The sequence below is a fragment of the Apteryx mantelli genome, chromosome 7 (genome assembly GCF_036417845.1).
Source record: "Apteryx mantelli isolate bAptMan1 chromosome 7, bAptMan1.hap1, whole genome shotgun sequence".
NCBI lineage: Eukaryota > Metazoa > Chordata > Aves > Apterygiformes > Apterygidae > Apteryx > Apteryx mantelli.
This window is the reverse complement of record NC_089984.1, coordinates 40154729-40175718: the sequence shown is the minus strand read 5'-3', so window position 1 is coordinate 40175718 and position 20990 is coordinate 40154729. Positions and strand designations below refer to the sequence as shown.

Sequence of the window (20990 nt, the reverse complement as noted above, 5' to 3'; positions counted from 1 at the left end):
TTGCCACCTTATTGTGCTTCCAAGTTTTATATTGCTTTTCCAGCTACCCTTCGCTCCCTGCCATGCCCCACTCAGTTTAATGCTGCCAGTTCTTATCCTGGGGGATCTTTCCCCTTGCTTTGCCACTGTTTTCACATCTGCTTTTTCTTATTTTAGCATACAAAAGAGCAAATAAACAACTGGTGGATGTGTAAATAAGATGAAACAGAATGCTCATTTGTATGTGGTGAAGCAGAGTTAACTTTTGTTCATATGGTTACTTGCTCAGGAAAACAGAGGAGAAACATTTTTGAAATTATGAAGGTTTTTTTGCCGTGTTGCTGGTAAGAAGCTTTTAAATAACAAAAATGATGAAAGAAAGAGCCTTTAAATGACAAAGGTGGCAAGGGAGCAGCAGGAGCGCTACATATCTTCGGTCATCCAAAGGTCTGCATTAGATGTCTGATTTAGTCATGAACTCTGGCACAAACACTTTGACCTCGCTGGGGAATAGGTCTGAACTAAAACAACACTGCAAGATCTACACATTTTTGAGTCATGAGTTTTAAATGAAGCATTCTTGCCTGTTAAATTTGGAGGTCATTAACTAAAAGTCCAAACAAGAGAAACGAATATGAGCAGTACCTCAAGAAATCACATACATCTAATAGCATCTACACTACACAAACTATTTCAGCATGATATACCATTTGCACTACACTGTCGATGTGCGCAGAATCGCATGAAAGAATTTTTCTGCTCTTGCAGGTACTAGAATAACAAGATAGACTAATTATGTTTGATGTGGTTGAAGATTCTGCATGTAGTGTTGTATTCTCATTTGTTCAGAAAACTACTTGCAGAGGAAGAGTATCTTTCCAAGCTGGCTTTAATTTCAATATTGAAGATGCTTCCTAAGATATTTTCCCATTTTAATATCTATATTAGTCTGGCATAGTGCAGAGGTGAAATATTATTTTCTAAAAGCAGTCTGTCAACTTCACTATAGGCATATGAGAAAGACACATTCATCCCTTTACCAACCACAAGGTGACCCCCACCCCAACACTTCTTCTCAAAACAAGAGAGTTATATTAGCCAGTGTGTGTGTTAATCAGCTAGTAAACTATGTTCTTGGTGGTGGTTTTACTTTTTTGGGATGCATAAAGGTTGATATGTACTTGCTTGCATTACACTGATAAAATTAACCACCAATACACATTATTACTTGGCTTTTAAAAAAAATGTATCTACCTTGTCAACTCAAAGATCTTCTAAAACTCAGACCACTAAACTCCTAGGCCTTCCTTTAAACTTTAATATTAGCAATAACTTTTAGAAAGAAGGATAGCAAATTAAGAGGAATAAGTGTCTTGTTTTAATAACTCACCTGAGAATCTATTTTAATTAGTGCAATGTCAGCTTTTTCATCAACATCTTTAATTTTAGCTTCATATGTTTCACCATTCTTCAGCTCCACCTTTACCCTGTTTTTGTTGGTGACTACATGGGCATTTGTCACTATCAGGCCGTCTTCTGAGACAATGAACCCTGAGCCACTGGCAACAGGAATCTCCCTCTTTGAATAAGGAAGTCTAAAAGACATGGGAAATAAATGTTTATCTCTGCAAAAAGCTCAAAGCATTGAAAAATCACAAATCCTTCCAAATACACAGCCAACCAGAATTTAGTATTTTTTAATGCTGTAAAATATTTGCTATTATTCGGTATAAGATAATGCACATGAACTAATTTACCTTTGGTCAGGACTCTTAAAATATCCTTAATTCTTAAGCATGACAAATATTTATCATCTCAAAAGCCTCTTTGCTATTATGTATCATTACATTTAAAAAAAAAAAAACATTTCTGGCACACAGTCAGTACTGTTTTCAGGAATACAAAATCAAAACTGGGCATCTTGTTTACTTGCGAAATAATTCAATGTGAACCACAGCAGGAGCTATCTTCTCCACCACATCTGCAATAAAGTTGTATTTGTGCCGCAGGCTATTAGGATGTTCTTGGCCTGAAATAGAAACAGAAAACATGTCATGAGTTCTTCAAATGCCAGGAGAAGGATCATTGCAAAACATCTGAATTAAAAACACTAAGTGGATATCTTTCCCCTCCCTAAAAGCAGTCTGCAGTGTGACTCTCACCCAAAATTTCCCTTATAGTTTTTTGCACAGAAGTGGCAGTATGCTTTATTATCATGAGAAACAGGTCCATGAAACCTCCCTGTTTGCAGCACACAAAACTGGGTCGCGGAGCAGCACATCCATCACCTTGGGCAGTTCTCTGCCTGCCCCTGGAGCCCGCGCCAGCCTCACCCCGAGCCCAGCCGCTATCCCTGCAGGAAGAGCAGTTTGTACTCGTATGCCTGTTTTTCTGCTCTCACCTCTTCTCTTTTCCAGATCATCTATTTAGCTTTTATGGTCTTTGGGAGGGAAGAGGCTAAACAAACAGGCTCCCTTCTTCTGCCTAAATGTCTGCTTACTGATTTTTGAAGTCTCATGCTGCTGCATTTGTAGAGAGCCTAGGACAATAAGGCCCTAAACCCAGTTTAAGCCTATAAGTAGCTGCCGTCAAAGTTTAACTCAGTTATGAGGTTTGAACCACCTCAGTCCTCTGACAGCTTCCCACAGTCCTGCCTGTGGTGTCCCTGTCACGACTTTAACCACCTGGCTCTGCTCAGGACCTAAAGGTGGATGAGTGTTACTTACACACTACACAACTATACTCAAGGCATCTTTTCCACTGCAGCTGGCTGTGGGTCGGTTGCAGGCTCCACAGCAGGAGCAGATGTCATTTATTTTGGCCTGATTGGAGTTACTGAACCACCCCTAAAGCTATAAAATAGATACACTCATGGAAGCAACGGAACCATAAGGCTTAGCATTCCTACGAAGTATTGCAGTACACAGGCTCATGGTCAATGAGTATTCAAAAGAGGTCAGTAGGATTTTAAAAAGCAGCTGGACACCAAATTCCTGTTGTGGCCAATGGAAAGTCCGTTTACACCATTAGATGCCTAAAATACTCTGAAAAAAATCTCAATCCTGACTCAACTTCCCTTTCTCAGTTTTCTCAGTAACTAAACTTCTTTTAAATTGGAACCCCAGCGGATTACTTTGTATTTCCGTAGAGACAAGAAACATTGTTTGTATTCATTAGTGTTCCTATTTTATCTGATACATGGATCTCAATGTTATAAAGGCATAAACAAAATCTGTAATTGACTTTTAGATTACTATTACGTGATGTCCTTCTCTCATCTATCCTTACTATTTGGCTTTTAGAACATTTTTTATACAATCTGTAAAAATAAACACTTCTACAGAAAATCGCTATGTCCACAAATGCAGAAGTCTGAAAAATTGTTCTATATGTGATTCAAACTTACGAAAGATTTTGATATAATGCTAGCGATGTAAGAAGTTGTGAAAGCCACCTTCTTGATTGCCATAACAGTCACACAAACCCTCACTTTTTGGATTTGCTAAGAACATGAGACATTTTCTGCTGCAATGAACTGAAACATAGGAATTAGAAGTGTTCTCTGTTGAAAGGCAGATAGACAAGCACCTAGTCCAAATCCCTTCATGCTGTAATCATCTCAACTGTCCAAGCAATCAAAACAGTACACAGCTTTTGGATGTGCTGCAAGTACTTGTAATGGTATAACAGAATAATTTAGTTTTAGAATCCTAGGAGGAGATACAGGACTGTTCTATGAAGCCATCCCACTATCTATTACTGGACAAGCTTCATTATCTGAAAACCAGAGTGGAAAAGTTTGCGAATTTCCAAGTATCTACTGGAGGGAAAAACTCATTGCAGGAGATTCAGAAGGAAGCTTGGACACAAATCATTGCAGCTCTTAAACTGACTAGATACTGGTTTAATTCAGGGATAGACAATGGGTTTTAGATGACTTACCAACTAGCATATATTCCCCTTATGAGCTGGGTGATCAACCCAAACACTATCTGATCACTTTTTTGAACCTGATTTTTTCCCATTTCTCCCCCATGTAGCATCTCAAGTATTTTTAAATGCAGTCATGAACAGCAGCAACAGCAATAACTACAGGAACCACTATGCAGTTTCAGATCAAAGTTTGGACATGTTAACCTAATTTATGAAATGGGAATGTTGACTAAAGAACTCGTGTTCTCACCTATGATTTTCCTGAAAAGTATTCTGTGCTTTGTCTGACTTAAACCATTATCCTTGGACTTCTATGCCAGAAAGGCTAAAGAGCTTGCTCTTTAACAAGCATCCTGTCCAAAGGACTTATGTTGTCTTTATTAGAAATATCCAGTGCAACTGAACCACATCATCATTATACATAAAGTTCTGTTGACAACTATAATGGGGGTGTTTGGGAAAACTGGTTGGAGAACAAGAGCTGCGATTTGGAAGTATTCATTCATATTAAATAGGAGCCTTGACAGATTACCAGATTAGATGAAGATTATGTTGGGATAAAAAGCCACAGGGCATGGCTGTATCCATCAATATGCTTTTTGATCACTGCTTATAAAATGACTTCATATTAGTTACTATTCCATAGGCATTTAAAGGTCACATCCTGGCCTTGAAAAAGAAAGCTCCCAAGGACGATGAGGGAAACTGCACAAGAAACACATAGCTTTTTTTTTGCCTTCCGATCTTTTTTGCATTTGCTTGTTAAAGAAGAGAAAGGTTGCTGAAGCTGTACATGGTGAGAATACTAATACTCCATCTCAGAAAGCTGCCTTCACTTTGAATATCAAGCTATGAATGCCAAGATTTCAGAAGTGACACTGTTGCTTTGTGTATATATAAACTGCATCCTTGTGCAGTCAAACTGAGGTACACAGTTAAAATGTCAGAATTTCATACTCTGAAAATGTTAGATAATAAATACTGATTCATGGCATACTGACCTAAATAGCTGACAACAGCTTACCACGCCTGTTTATTGTTTATGTATTAGGAATTCTTGCATTGTGTAACACAGTTTTGCAACACTCTTGAACAACTGCCCACTTAAATGGAAAACATACCTTTTTTAAGCAAGTAAACAGAAGTCAAAGTACTACTCAAATGAATTTATCGGTGAATACTAACAAGAAAAAAAATCCATAACAACTTTACCATCATATTAAAACATGAAATTTAAAGGCAAGAGCAAAAGAATTAGTAATGTTAGAGAAGAGAAGAACACTTTCTGCAATCACTCAGAAGGAGTACCAGGGACAGAAAACAGACCAAAATGGACACACATACATGTACAGCATTTGCCTATTTTGTGCACACTTAATGCTCACCATCGCAAATTACTCTTTGGGATTAAGTAGCAATGTATGCAGGAGTTGAGTGGTGTATTCACCTTTCCTATAAGCAACAACCACCAAGCGGAATTTTATTTTATGATTTGAATCACCAGTAGGCACAGGCTACTATGTGGAAGTCTAAATGGCAATACAAACTCCAGTAACACAAAACTGGTAAGAACAGGTGTCCATTACTCAACAATTGTATGGTAGATTCCAGCCATCATTAGCTGCTGTAGAAGACAGCAGTGAAATTCAGAACTTCAGCAGGAGATATTCTCCCCTTCTAAAACAGGTATTTTCCAGCTCTACTGACAGTTTAGAGTTTTAGGAGAAAAGAAAGTTATGAGAGTGGAAAGAGTAGCAGGCAATGTTCTCCACATTTTCAGATTAAAAGAGCTGAAGACATTGTACTAGTTTAATGGACCATGCCATGACTATTAAAAAAAAAAAAAAAAAAAGTCTGAAGTTTTGACTAAAGACATTATCAGTCTAAAGGATGACACAGCATGCAAATATCTTATGTAATTATTCTCACCACTTTTGAATGACAGAAACAAAAACTATCAGGCCCCTAATGATATAGTTTTGACTATTCAATTCCCACTCCCTGTGTATCTTTACACATATCTCAAACCACAATGCGCATCCTGACATACAAGGATCCCACAAGCAGGAGAATATTTCTTTCTTTAATTCCACATTTAAATTTGCCTAAAAATGTAAATTTCTCAGTTAAAAATTGCTTCTTTAGTATAATCAGTGTTGCTGAATCCACGTGAATTAGTTTCCACAGTCTTCTGCCTTTTTTTTGTTTTGCTTTCTTAAAACCACATCATTTTGGAGTTTTGTTCCTAGTTGGTTCTTTCTTTTTGGTATTTCATTGTTTTTTGTCTTTTTTAAAAAAACATTTAGAGGTGGGCTTGAAAAAAACTCTAGTTCCTAAATACCTTTAAGGCTTTGATGTTTAGGTCTTCTAAGATTGTTCCTCTTTCTATGCCACTATTATTTGTGTTTTGTAATGTTTTTATTGACTTACTGCAAAATGCCCCAAATGCCCAAGAGCATGGTTAAGAAACTTTATTAATGACATTATGAAGATGACTGTTGTGTATTCAATTACAATTACCGAAAGCTAATTAAGAAAACATGACTAGGTTGCAACATGAAAAAATCCCAAGGCAACTAATTCTTCAGGGATTTCAAAGGTGTGCTGGCTGTCAGGCCTTGAATGAAAAGAAAAAAAAAAATCACTGCCAAGACATTAATAGGGCTATTATCAGTAAACAAACTGCTAGAAGGCAAGGCAATTAGATACGGGCAGAATACTGAACCATGAAAAAAGTGCAAGTGACTGTAAACAACAACTGTGATAATATGGTTTTATAAAGATGAGCCAAAAAGCATACTTAAACCTAGGTTTTGATTAGGTCATGACTCAAAGTGGCATTAATGCTTTAATGCTTACAGAACCTATCCTGTATATGCTGCTTTTGATAATATTTTGAACTAAACTGAAAGGATGCTTTGGAGATAGAAATCTCATGAAAGTAAATTCCCCCCTTCAGTTGTGAGAAGTGTATCTGCTGTCTGTGAAGGTCCTCAGTATAGGCCCATGTTTCATGAGAACAGCTCTTCACGTAAGCTCTGCAGCTAGTCTGTGCTACAGCACCCTCAACCCTTCAACATCTCCTTTCCACTCTATGAAAGTAAAACCAACACTAATGTTCCATTCAATGTGTACTTTTATGTTATGTGCAGAAAAAAGAAGGCACACCCAGATAATGTCTCTAGGAACACAGTGAGACACAAACAACCACATGTTAGTGCTTTCAGGAATAACCAAGGGTACTCTCCAGCTTGGGTAGTAACAGGAGATGGGAGACTGTTCGATTCAAGCTCCTGCTGCTTGTCAGAGTGGCTGGCTCAGGAGCCACCACTCTCTAAAAGACGCGACAGGGACTCTAATTTGACACTTGCACATCACAGGTGAGCATCTAACCAGCAGGCAACCACCAGCAAGGCTCTCCCTCCCACTCCCCCTTAACGTGGCCACACCAGATATCCTCAAGTCCCTTCTAAATCAAAGAGCTTGGATTCTGTCTGGAAATGGTCACTTCAATTTCTTTAAAAACAGCAAGAGACTTTCATTCCCTTTAAGGTATCCCCAGTACCACCCATACAAACTATGGTCTGAAAGAAAAGCTTAGGTTCCTCTGAGGTTGCCAAACTCCCTGCAGGGCTGGAGCCAGCAGGGTTTAAGCACTCACAAAACTTCTGGGCTGGCAGAATCAGTGGACTACTAATATAAACCACAGGACTGTAAAGTTTTACTTGGAGAACTTCCACTCTCCACCGTTCGGTGTTTGTGCAAACTTCCATTCATGTCATATAGATAAACATTAAACCTCTGATGCTACTGTGGAAACAAAAACTAGAGCAAATGTGCTTAGCTCACATTGAAAACAGTGGTATCAGCAAGCTCCACTGGAAAGAGGCGAGGAAAAAATGATGTCTGGGAATCTTCTGCCACTTTTTTTTTTTCTAAATTACGTAAAACTGCAAGCCTAAATATTCCATTTCCTATTCAAGGATAAACTGTGTAATACACCAAAAAAGGATATTACGCAATGAAAATACTAAGAAAATAAGACACAACATTCTACATATTGTAGACAATTTGCTTAGGAACAATTTTTAGTTCAAGGGAGGGAACTGTGAAAGGTCTAAACCACAGAAGCAGTACTATGCTATATATAAACTACTGTTATACCGGTACTTTTTTCTGTATCATCCAAAGACAAACTAAAGAAACTTCACAGATTTCCAAGAATAAAATCTACATTACTACGACATCCCTAACAACAACAAAAATATTTTCACAGCACTAAATGCTGGGAAGATTTCAAACATCTTATTCTACTGAATAATAAACTGCACAAATCTCATCTTCACTTAGAACATCTCCTGCAGCAAGAACCACTACAAGATTAAAACAAAGATTTAAAGTAAAGATCCTTTTTGGCATGAATACAAACTTAAAAAGGTACAATGAAGTCCATTTTCATCTTCATAATATTTAGACGATCAACTCTTTCTCAGCAACCTTTAACAAGGAAAGTATCACACAGACCAGAGACCTTGCAAGGAACAGGCTTCAAACTTCTACTTTCCCTGCTAATGCAAAGGCCTTAAACCATTAATTTTAACTCATTTAAACAAACAAAAAATCTGCCTTGTTCAACAAGACAGGGAACCCACACAGAGTTCATAGAAATAAACGGCTCTCAAATTAATGATAACAGAACAGTGTTTAGACCAGCGTTGGCCATTCATATAAAATAGCACCTTTGAGTAGAAAAATGAAGATGAATAAATTGCACAAGTTTTAATTAGCATCTTCACAAAGAAAAATTGACTTTGCTGATTTGCAGGCAGAAGAGCCTGAAAGAAACAGCATACCCATTGGCAATCAGGAGGTTTCAGCTAGTGCAAAGAACTGCTGGGACTTGGTTCCTTCGGGCACCAATTCTCCCTGTCCCCAACTATCAAGAAGAAATTCATGCTTACCTGCCTCTAAGAGAGCTTGAGAGGGTAAGTTATTTGAAAATGTAAATGTATGAATAAGTAAAATAAGATACTGGTAACGCATTAATGATCAGATTACATAAAGAGAATGATACATACAGTGCTCTTGTGCATTTATAAGACAAGAAAACGTGGCAGAAAAAAAGTATTTGAAGAAAATTAAATTTTCAAGCACAGTGTCTTCAGAGGACTTTGGTCCAGCATGTGTTCTAGGTTCTTAATATGAAATAGGCCTCTTTCACATCCATTTCCAATGTAATGCTGGATTTTCTTCTCACTGAAAGTAAGTGGTCAATGCCCTTGTGCAATGTGCCTACAGCTTTCTTGTTGAAAATTCACATATAACTTTATATATATAAACTTAAAATTTTAGCATTTCCTTTTTCAACAGGAACTTTTCCTAACACTTCTCCAAAAGGCAGAAGTAATGTATGAATTGGATACAGGTTGTTTTCCATTGCAAATCAACTACTGAATTACTAGGTAAATGTCAAGTTTTGTAGAACGTTTTGTGGAAGGAATAACATCCAGAATCTGTGTATCTTAGTCTAAGCTGTACTACTCGGTCTCTATGCAACTTCCAAAAAAGGAATTTAAATCCAGTGTTTCAGCTTTATCTTTAAAATGGGTATAATTGTATTTTACCCCACAGGATTAGTCTCAGGCCTTAATAATGTCTGCAGAACTTCACATGGAGAAAACGAATAAAAGAACTCTACAAATTTTCAGAAATTCTTTTATAAACTGATTATGGTAATAGAAATGTGTGAGGAAAAGCAATAGACTTTCAAATTGATGAGGATAAAAAACATTTCTGCATAAACAGAAAGGAAAAGAAGCTACAGAGGAGTGACACAACAGGAAACTACGATTCCTTCTGTAAACACCAGCGGTGAGGTGGGAGGAAACCCAACTTCTGTATAAACAGCAAGGCTCAGGCCCCAGCCCAGGGAGAACGCAGCCCTGTGCAGAACACACTGTTCTCTGAGCTCGCTCGGGAATGGGAAGCAACGCTGCCATATTAATACAGTGCCGAGGCCAGGCTAATCAGAGATGACAAATTAACTTCACTCAGCAGCCCACTGACAAAGATGCTCTGCTTCTGGCAGTCATGCCAGCAGCCCTCTGTGCGTTGCAGTGTGCTGCACGGACATACCAGCATGTCCGGAGGACAACGAGGGAAAGCAGGGTGCAGAGCAGGCGCTGCATGCTCAAAGCTTCCTCATACCAAAAGCTCATGCAGACACAGCACTGGAGACAAAAAAAGTGAAGAGCAATTTAGGACAAGGGCGAAGAGTGCAGAACTCGAAAACATCATTAACTGTAGTCCTGTCTGAACTGGAAACATTAAGAAATTTAAGTCAGGTAGTTACGGAAAAGAGTCTGCCTTATTTCCTGCAGACAGATTAAAAGAGTATTTCAGTCAACAGGTTATGGCAGACATGGTATTCTCTTCTTTGCAGAACTCTGAAAATATAACAGATGAGTCAGGAATAAGTTCTCCTCTCCTTTTTCCACCCCTGTTCAGTTTACAACCCTCAAGCTTTCAATTCAGGTTGTCACTCTGTTTCTGCTTCCCAGTTCCATGCATCTCAGAAGAGTGAATAAAACATCCACTAAAATGTCTGCTAGGTAACACTGATGTCGTAACACCTATATTCCATGCATAACCAAGAGCTGTCTGATCATGAACAACCCTCCTTGCATTATAAAAACAGTAAAGTCACATTTAAATAAGCAAGAAACTTTTGCATTGAATATTTAGCAGATATCCCTGTTTAGGAGAGACTTAGCTTCAGTTTCAAGGAACCCTCCTGTAGACACCAAAGAACCTACAAGAAAGTTTTGCTTTTGTTTTTTAAACAAACTTTTCTCTAATGGAAAACATGAAAGAAGCCTCCTAAGATACATCCCCTCCAGAAAGAGAGAAGGCATTAATTTCACCACCTGGCTGTGCCTGGAGTCTTCTTACAGTGACACAGAGAAAGAAAACGCACAGAAGGACCAAACTGATAGAAGATGAAACACATAAAATGAAAACAATAATAAAACACACATACTCCTCCTCCCTAGGGCTTCATAATGGTAGAATACGTAAGTTTAGCATAATTAATCACAAAAGATACAAAGATCTGTACATTGAATAAAACCTACAGTTTCTGTCAATATTGTCTGTATGTGTCTTAGGAATCATGCTACAGAAGTTTCAGATTTTTTTAATGTACACATCAGAAATCAATGAATGTCTCAGAAATGAAACTGGATTAATGGAGACTATACTTCTGCTATCTCATTTCGAGAGCTACAGAAAGGAGGTGGCATTGTCATTGGCGAGACAGCACGTCTTCAGAGTGCCCTATTCCAGGTTACATATAGTTTCTTCCTAAAGTTTAAAAAAAGGATAGATTTCTATTTCACTATATGAAAAGACTCTCTTTCTCTCTGATATACATATTTTTATCATTTGCAGATTGCTAATTATTGTATTAATCCTATCAACATTAGCCATTTGCAATTTACATTTTGATCCACACATCTATCCCAATTTATTCCATGGATCATCTGAAGATTTTTCTTATAAATGGTTTTGTCTTTTCCAATTTTCTCTCTGAATACAAAAGAAAACAAAAGCTAGCCAAGCTTTACTTTTATAGGCAAAAATCTCTGTACCAGGAGATCTGCAGGTAGTGTGCAGACATGCCAACAGTGTATATGCTGTCTTGCAAAAAGGAAGGAATCACATCTTCACTAACACAAATGTCAAAGTACAAGATTCTTGGGGTTCTGTGTTTATTTTCTGGGAGAGGGATTGCGGGGAGAAAGTCATTTGGATTTCTTTTCCGTATTAGTGCTCAGTCAACCCACTTCTTTCCTTTTCCAGTATTACTTTCTGCAGAAGCAGATTGACAGGTCATCGATTCTGTTTGCAGAACTTCTCAGCCAAAATTGCAGCCTGCAAGTTTAAGAAATAAAGTAATGGAAAAGAAAAGTAATGGAAAAATGGAGCAGCAATGTTGGCAAGGGGGAGGAAAATGAATGGGGACTCTTAAAACCTCAGTTTGCACTCAGCTCTGCTACTGGCTTACTGGCTGACCTTGACTAAAGCTCTTTATCTTCTTCTGCCCTAGATTCGCTATCTGTAGAACAGGGTAACGACATCAGCCTCTAAAAATACTGTGAGCTCTCTTAATGCTCTGTTGTGCCACATACTGCAAATGATTGCAAACCTTGGACCATCAAAAAACCACTAGGCACAGTTATTTCACAGAATCACAGAATGGTTGAGGTTGGAAGGGACCTCAGGAGATCATCTAGTCCAACCCCCCTGCTCAAGCAGGGTCACCTAGAGCACGCTGCACAGGATCGCGTCCAGGCAGGTTTTGAATAGCTCCAGAGAAGGAGACTCCACAACCTCTCTGGGCAACCTGTTCCAGGGCGCTGTCACCCTCACAGTGAAGAAGTTTTTCCTCATGTTCAGATGAAACTTCCTGTGTTTCAGTTTGTGCCTGTTGCCTCACATCCTGTCGCTGGGCACCACTGAAAAGAGTCTCGTCCCATCCTCTTGACACCCTCCCTTCAGATACTTGTACACGTTGATAAGATCTCCTCTCAGCCTTCTCTTCTCCAGGCTAAACAGGCCCAGCTCTCTCAGCCTTTCCTCATAAGAGAGATGCTCCAGTCCCCTAATCATCTTTGTAGCCCTTCGCTGGACTTGCTCCAGTAGTGCCACATCCCTCTTGTACTGGGGAGCCCAGAACTGGACACAGTACTGCAGATGTGGCCTCACCAGGGCTGAGTAGAGGGGGAGGATCACCTCCCTCGACCTGCTGCTAAATTTAATAGATTTAACATGCATTATTTTGTTCTTCAGTTATTTGTCAGTAAAATATGTGAAAATCTAATTACTATTGGAAATGCAAAGCGGTTCTTAATTCTAACCACCTTACCTCCATATCATCAATATTTCTAGCAACAAGCCTGCAAAACCAGATATCAGAACTATTTGTTGCATATCCCTCTCTCCCACCTCACTAGAAAAGACTCCAAAATTTTAAAATAGGAGGGAAATACAAGACAGAATGAGAAACTGTAATGGAATTCGATAGGAAAAAATGACGGACAAGAAAAGGGTTTGTAACTAGTAACACAGAAAATTTTAAACAGGGTATAGCATAACTCTGCTGTGATATTCAGTACAACCTCAATCCTGCAAACAAACTAGCCTATCTTTAGCACTGCTTCCATTAACACGCTGCTGCTCATACTAACAGGGCCACTTATAGTCCCCGCGACTGCTTGCAGAATTGGAGCATAATAAATGCACAGGCTAATGGTTCTATTTCTGTCTGTGAGCATTACATACATACATTTTTTCTGGCGGGTGTGTGCACACCTGTGGGCGTACACACACGCACAAACGTACCTCTGCCCCCCAGAAGCAGAACTCCTGGCCGAGCACTCGGTGAACTGCACGACCCAGCTGGCCTCCAGCCCTATGCTCCTTATCAGCGCACCAGGGGGCGTGATATTCACCCAGAAATTCAAGACCTACCTTGTTGGGCCGCCTAATTCATCTGCAGTTACTAAAACATGGTAGACAAGATCTTCTCAATTCACTAAACTTTAAAATAACACGATTAATGACCTGTGTCCTGTATTGCATATTTAAAACATTATGTCTCCTGCTACTACAGATACAAGGCCCAAATCTTCAGCTAGAATAAATTAATGCATTTTTACAGCACTTCAATATAGGGGAGTTCAGATTTCTTTCTCAGTTATATTCTTCTCCTTGAGGCATACAAATCAGTCCAGGAAGCACTATGACCTGTATCCACGTACCAAAATAAAGTCTTTTTTCCTACATCCTGAACACAGTATCTGAAATAATATTATATATCCACCTGGGCCCAATCACAAATATGGCAGAACTTACAATACCACCAAGTCCAGTCAGGGATTCTAGAAGCCCCAGCAATTTACGGGAGCAATGATTTTATTTACAATAAAAGTTCAGTTCCACACTACTCCAGTTTTATTTCTAGCATTGCTTTCTTTCACTCCAAGTGCACGTAAATTCACATTTGAAAAATATTTTCCAGCTTCTCAAATTTCTTGGACAGCAGATACTTTCCTTTAACTGCTAAGGATATACTGCTTCCATCACATCCAAACTCAACTTACTATGACTCCTACTGCTTACTCATGGCTTTTATGTATTCCTGTTCAGTCCACGCATACCTTTAAATTTCAAAGCCCAGAAGATGAAAGGGTTGAATCTTTTCTTGTTTCAAATCTTTATTTACTGATTTTACTGTTTGATGTCTAGAGACTACAGAATTACTGCCAACTCCCCAAGAAGGAAATCTAGATGTGGAGCAGGGAAAAGGTGAACTTCTTTAGACAAACCACTTCTTACAGTTGTCTCTCCTTAGAGCTGAATACTTGGCTTTGGAAAAGCTTTTTAATCCCACACTTGGGAATTGGTTCTCTTCTGGAAATATTTTACTATTTATTTCTACTGTGTTCAGCTGCCTCTTCCCTCCCTCCCATTCTCCCTCTGCTGCAAGAAAGACTGATGAAAGTCAGAAGAAAATGACTCTCAGACCACCCAAACACAGTAACTGGGGGAGATGAAGTAGGCTAAAAAAAATTAACCCCATGGCACTGGAGCATTAATTTATGCATCGAATGTTTTCAACACCCAGTCCCACACAGGTCATTTTTATAGACTCAACACGTGGCAAGTAACCTGTGAATTTCTCTTAACATTTCTTCAGTACACTAACCATGAAATATCTATTATTATCTTTAGGGAAACAGCTGAAAGCTTGGTTCACAAAAACAATATCAACTTTCCTCTTGATAAATATTTGGCTTAGTTCCTGACCTTCCCAGATTTCTCAGTTGAGTTTCTCTTCCTGTCCTGATTATTCATTTCTGCAACGCTTACCATTGCCAAACCATTTAGCCCTATCAGTACTATAAGCAAAGAAATTTAAACAGTTGCATCTACTGTTCTTTCCCATCATTTGATGCATGGTTTTCATTTTTACGTTGTTTACAAAAGACTCAGAAATAATGACAAATGGTTTATTGACCGCTGAGGTCATTTTCTTTTGCCAGATTAATTATGGAGAGTCACTTTATGTCTGGTGCATTTCAAAATACTACATCAGCCATTTTGCAAGAAAATGAGTTTCAGTGATGGATTTTTTTTTTTCACCTCTGGAAGTATGAAATGATAATATGAGGAAAAGAAATAATAAAACCTGGATCTGTTGATGATACAAACTGTTCTGGAACTGAGAGTTTCTCCTAAACTCACCTCCTCCTGCCCCCCATGCAAGAAGTAACCGACCTGTTTAATCTAAAACAGAACAGCATGCACATCTAACAAACTCCAAATATGATGCCATGGTACAAACTCTCCTGTGACAGAAAAGCATGAACCATGTGTGACAAGATGATAGCATGCTGAGGACTGCTGAGGATACTGGGACACCATAGAAGACATAGAAGACTAATACAGATATGAAGACCTAAAAATCCAGCCCAAAAAGGGCCAGAGGAAAGAACCGAGAGCATTCACAAGGAACTTTCTTCCTCTTACTCTGTTTAAAGATTAAAAGATAAATCTCAGTTAATTTGTATTTTGTAGTATAGTTCTCCAGAGCACAACATGGAAAGAATGGCACACTGTCCCAAAATGCCTGCTGGGAGAAGTCAGGAAGGGAAGATTGCTATTTAAGTTCTATGTAGCTGGTCCTGAGCCTTCTTCCCTCTGATATACCAGCTGTTCAAGATGCCAACAGGTGGAGTTCAAAGCACAGAGAACACATTTGCAAAAGAAAAAGAAAACATACTCCTGACCTGCTGAACATTAGACACCCTTAAAGCACCCATTAGGTAGGTATGAAACACAAAACACTGGAGGTTTCATTGCACTGATCTCATTCTAGAGAGCAGGACACCATCTACGTGGTTACAGTTTCCATTCAGAGGACCTTAACCTTTCTGTGTCTTTTTTGTGTCATCTTTTTGTGTCACATATGTTAAGCCATCCCATGTTGCCCAGCAAGCGCTGAGCCTCTCCCTGCACATGCTTTGACAGGCCTAAACACTCTCTACCAACATCACTCGCATGCCTTAAGAAACACGAAGATTGCTTTTGTTAAAGCTTCAGCTCAGGAGTCCTGCCCAGACTGGCACACAAACGGCACACAGCTTGCCAATGTTATGAGGGCTCATTTTTGATATGAAAAGCAGGGTCACATCATCTGCCAGAGGCAGGAGAACATCTGCCCAGGGCACCCGTCTGAAACCAACGCCCGCGTGCTGCTGCCCACTGCAGCCGCACAGGAAGGACAGCTAACGCACAGGAAGGATAGGTAACGCAGCCTGGGGCAACACCAAAAGGAGGGAGGGTGGAAAAGAGGGATGGAAAGAGGGCACCACACCAGGCATGAGCACAGGCACTAATGAAAAGGGTCAAGCAGTCAGCATGTATGCCTCACACAGCGCATAACCCTGCTCATCACCTAACTCACCCTGTTTTAACACAGGTGAGTCTATACAGGGCGCCTTCCACCCTGCTCCCATCCCATGCGTTCAGCAAACATCAGTCAAACATACTTACTTCCTGCCTGTTCCTGGAGTTTCTCCAGACATGGCCAGTTTAGCTCTCACCCCTTCTGTTTCAGGAGTCCCCATGTATTTTCTCTGAGCGCCTGGCTTGCAGAGCAGGCTGCAGAACGATCCTGCATCCCCAGACCACATCACTAAATTGTGGCGGACCCCTCAGCACCTCAGTGTGACACATTTGCACCTCGCCAGGACCCATCATCTTACCAGTGTTTAGGCCCAAGGCTGGAGCAAGGTTGGGAAGGCTTGTGAAATTTTAAGCTTTAAGACTCATATTCCTATTTTGCATAGGAAAACATTACCCTCGTATACACACAGACCCAGAGCAACCTCATCCCCTACTTCTCTCTCATCCCCTCATAAGCACACGCTGTATTTGAACAGATGCATTGAGAAACATTAAAGGAAAGACAAAAGAAGCACCCCAGAATGAACTGTGATAGATGAAAACTGCAACAGACAAAAGGCTATACTTTATGTGATATACACACCCACTGAATAAGTAATTATTTTAAACTAGATGCCACATCACATTTGCATCTTCAGGGTCTCCTGGCAGCCCTATTATTTGAAATAGGGCTATTAATCCTAGAAATGGCCAACCATTGGATTCTTCTGGTAAGAATACTTAAAAACAGAAGATAAAGCAAAGAATTGCAGAGATAACCAAGAAGAGAAGAGCTTGGAGTTTCTTTGGTTTTATTCTGTTTTCTTTCTGATGCTGGCTCCTGAATTTAGATGAAAAGGAGAATAAACTCCTGATACGGGGCTTTGGATAACAAGACAAAAATGATCATTTTATTCAAAGGCAAAAGACGGAACCAGGAGACAAACTATTGATGAAGTTATTCTGCACAGTAATGGCCTGAATATTTTCAGAGTATTACAAGCAAAGGCACAATAGCGTACTTGACCAACTACTAAAATGATGTGAAACTTAAAGTGTTTTCCAAACACTTTCTCCACATCCCCATTCCCTTGTTTCCCTGGACCATTGTAATATATTCACTAAATTATTTATAAAGATATGTTACTGTGAATGTACAAAAATATTTTATCAAAGATAATTCCATCAGGAAGTAGAAAAAGCACTGCTGAAAATGAAGCCAAAATAAAATAAAAAAGTAAGAACTCTCCAAGGAGTCACATATTAGGCAATGCCTTTTCTAAATAGAGTGGTTCAATCTGCCTGTAGGGAATGCAGCTTTATAGCCCACTCTCCGTTTCTTTTTATTTTAGGTTCTTTACATTTGAATAAAGTTTTGCTTGCAGCAATGTTTGCTCTGTACGAGGGACAATGCGGGACAATACTACTACTGGTCTGCTTTTCTAGTATCTTCCTTTTGTCCCTACTGATACAGATATTAAACAGAGCTCCAACCAGAGGTGCAACAGGGGCAAAGTGGTTGTCTGAACATACACGTGATGTGATGCATCTCCTGGAGCTTAGTTTTCCTGTAACAAAAAAAGTCACTGTTCAGGACATCTGCTAAGTGCCAAGCTGTAAAATGAGCCAATTCCATCCTATGCATTTTCATTACAACCTACAGGAGATATGCATTACTCACCAGCTCAGACAGCCCAGGATTTTCTGTGAACGTTCAGCAGAAAAGACTGTGAGACAACAATATTGGTTTTATAAATTAAGAATAAAATCACAAAGCATTATATTGTACGGTAGATCAGGAAACTATGGTGTGAAAGCTTTAATTGTTTGTCTTCACCACTAAATGCCAGCGATGTTCCACTGGAACACAACATAGCCTTTAAACTGAGGGGAAAACCACAGGCACAAAAAAACCGATTGTGTGATACAAGAGTTACGAATTGGATCTCTAAGACTTCAAGATCTGGATTCTGCCAGAGCAGAGCACAGTCATTATAATTCACAACATTCTTCTGCTGGACGGATGAGGGATAAATACTGGGGAAAAAGCACAGAAGCTTTTAAAGAAAGAAGTGTGCAAATACAGTACGACCTACAACAGAAGGATCGATTTTTAAGAAAATAGCATTAACTTACTAAAATACAACTACTGGTGCAGAAATAAAGCCTTAATTCACACTAATTTTTACATATTGGCCCCTAACAGTACTGAGTGATTAGGAATGAATATATAATCTTAGTCCATAAAAAATTAAACCAAGCTGCATCAGGAGTTGCAAGAATGCATCTTGCAAACACAACAGAAGGGAACAGATCACACGACCTTTGCCTACCAGTCTGCTTTTGTATTGCTGTGTCATGTCCTGCACTAACCATCACTAGACATAAGACTGGACACTCCAGAGGGCTGTCCAGTACAACTATTTCATGTGCAGAGCAACAGCTTCATAACCCAGTAATTTGTCTTTACATGGTTTACAAATAATTGGCATTAGTAATCTGTCCTGTAGCACTGAGAATTCAGTTACATCCAATTCAACCAAAATAACTACAACTAAATAATAATGCTAAAGGGAAATTACTATGCTTCCTTAGTACTAGCTATACTGTTACTTCTTGATGACCATTCCCTTCTTCTCCTCCTCCTCCAAAAAAAAATACTGCAAGTCAGACGAATATGCTGCTCAGTTTCAAGTTTCCCCCTCTCCAGAAAAGCTATTAGTAATAATCAGAGTTCATCTGATAAAATGGGCAAAGGCAGCCAACTGCCTGCTCTGCTGCATGGACATACTATAATCAGATTTCAACAGCTTCTACATTCCTGATTTTATTTCCCTGGCCATTTCTTTGTGATAAAGAGCCTGGCTGTAAGTGCCCTCATAAAGAGGTCCCAAATGGTTGCACGGTCGGGCTCAGACCCTTAACAGTACAGACCTTCCAAGTTCTAAAACTAATTTCCCCCAATTCCAAGTCTTGCATCCTCCTCAAGGGTTACTTTTCTGAGTGGAGAGAGGGAGGGAAGGAGATGTTTAGTTTTAAAGTTGGATATAGGATTCTTTTCCCCTGACGTTTGGCAGACTAAAAACACTGCATTCTTGCTCTAGTTTCTCACTGAACTTGAATGCCACACTTCAGCCAAGGACAGCCCTTTCCTTTGGTGCTCTCCTAACAATGCCAGCCATAAACTAGGATGCCGGACTGCTGCAGAGCTGTTTGCATTTCAGCAGTGCGATCCCTCCCTAGAAGGCGTGCATCACCTTAAGCAACAGAGCCCTGAGGATGAAAGTCCTCGCCCTGGGTTAGCTCATTCCAGACAACGGTGCAGTGGCCAAATCTCAGTCCTTGCAAAGCCCCAGCTCCCCAGCACCGAGCACCTCCAGACTAGGGCCGTACCTCTCGTTCCTCCCCATCCAGCTCTGCACACTGCAGCTGGAAAAGGAACTCACCTCACGGCCAGAAGACTTACACTTGTAAGTAGGGAAGCACAGCGAGAATCAGGGTTTAAGTGCTATTTCTCTGCTTAACCCAAGTTTCCAGCAAGTGCATGAGAACCATGGTTTAAGTGCCGTTTCCCTGCTTATCCCACATTTTCAACAAGTGCATGAGAATCACGGCATAATCGCTGCTTTCCTGCTCATCCCAGAATTCTGATAGGTGCGCGATGACCACGACTCAAGTGCTGCTTCGCTGCTTACGCTACGTTTTCGGTAGGCGCCTGGGAAGCAGGACTCGATTCGCCCGAGCTCCCAGGAAGCGCGCGAGGGCCGGCTCAGCCGCCGCATCCCCGCCGCCCGTGGCGGCCCCGCGCCCCCCGCTCGGCACCGGCCCGCGGGGCCCCGCGCCCCCCGCTCGGCACCGCCGCCGCCGCCGCCGCCCCGGCGCGCCCTTACCCTGCCCGCAGGCGCCGCGCTGGATGGCGATGACGGGCGGCTGGCGGAGGCTCTCGGCGCGGCGGCTGGCAGCCCGCAGCTGGCAGGGGCTGGCGTAGGTGACGGCGTCGCTGCCGCAGACGGGCTCGCTGCTGGCGCAGAGGCAGCGGCCGGCGGCCGCCCGCTTGCGCACGGTGCCCGAGGCGGGCACGGCGCCGGGGGGCACGACGCACTGGAGCCCCTCGCCGCAGGGGGGGCCGCCGTCGCCGGGCCCGCCGCAGGGCTCGCCCTCCTCCGCCCCGCAGACGCGGCAGCAGCCGCAGGCGTCCAGCACGGCGCCGCCGGGGCAGGCGGCGGGCAGCGGCGGGCAGCGCTCCCGCTCGCAGCGCTCGGGGCAGGCCGGCGGCGGCGCGGCGGCGGCGGCGGGCAGCAGCGCCGCCAGCAGCAGGCTCCAGCCCCACAGCGGCATCGCGGCGGCGGGAGGCGAGGCGAGGCGAGGCGCGGAGCGGCGCGGGGCGGGCGGCGGCTTTAAGCGGCGGGCGCGGGGGGCGGCGCGGCGCGGGGCGGGGAGGCGCCGAGCGCCGCCGCTCACGCCGGCCCCGCCGCAGGTCAGCGCTGCCAGGGCCCCCACCCCCAGCCCGGCCCGGCCCGGCCCGGCCCGGCCTTATCTCTTTTTTTTTAAAAAACACCTATTTAGGG

General features: G+C 41.4%; 1 protein-coding gene across 1 annotated transcript in view; it reads right to left on the bottom strand.

Annotated features, from left to right (window-relative positions):
- Window positions 1–20771, bottom strand: part of HTRA1 (HtrA serine peptidase 1) — a 38117-nt gene extending 17346 nt beyond the window's left edge. The window contains exons 1-3 of the mRNA XM_067299565.1: window positions 20313–20771; window positions 1909–2008; window positions 1370–1574 (exon numbers count right to left, since the gene is read on the bottom strand). Of these exons, the coding sequence (XP_067155666.1) occupies window positions 1370–1574; window positions 1909–2008; window positions 20313–20760 (753 nt within the window). The 5' untranslated portion in view covers window positions 20761–20771. The remainder of the gene's footprint in view (window positions 1–1369; window positions 1575–1908; window positions 2009–20312) is intronic.
- Window positions 20772–20990: the final 219 nt, after the last annotated feature.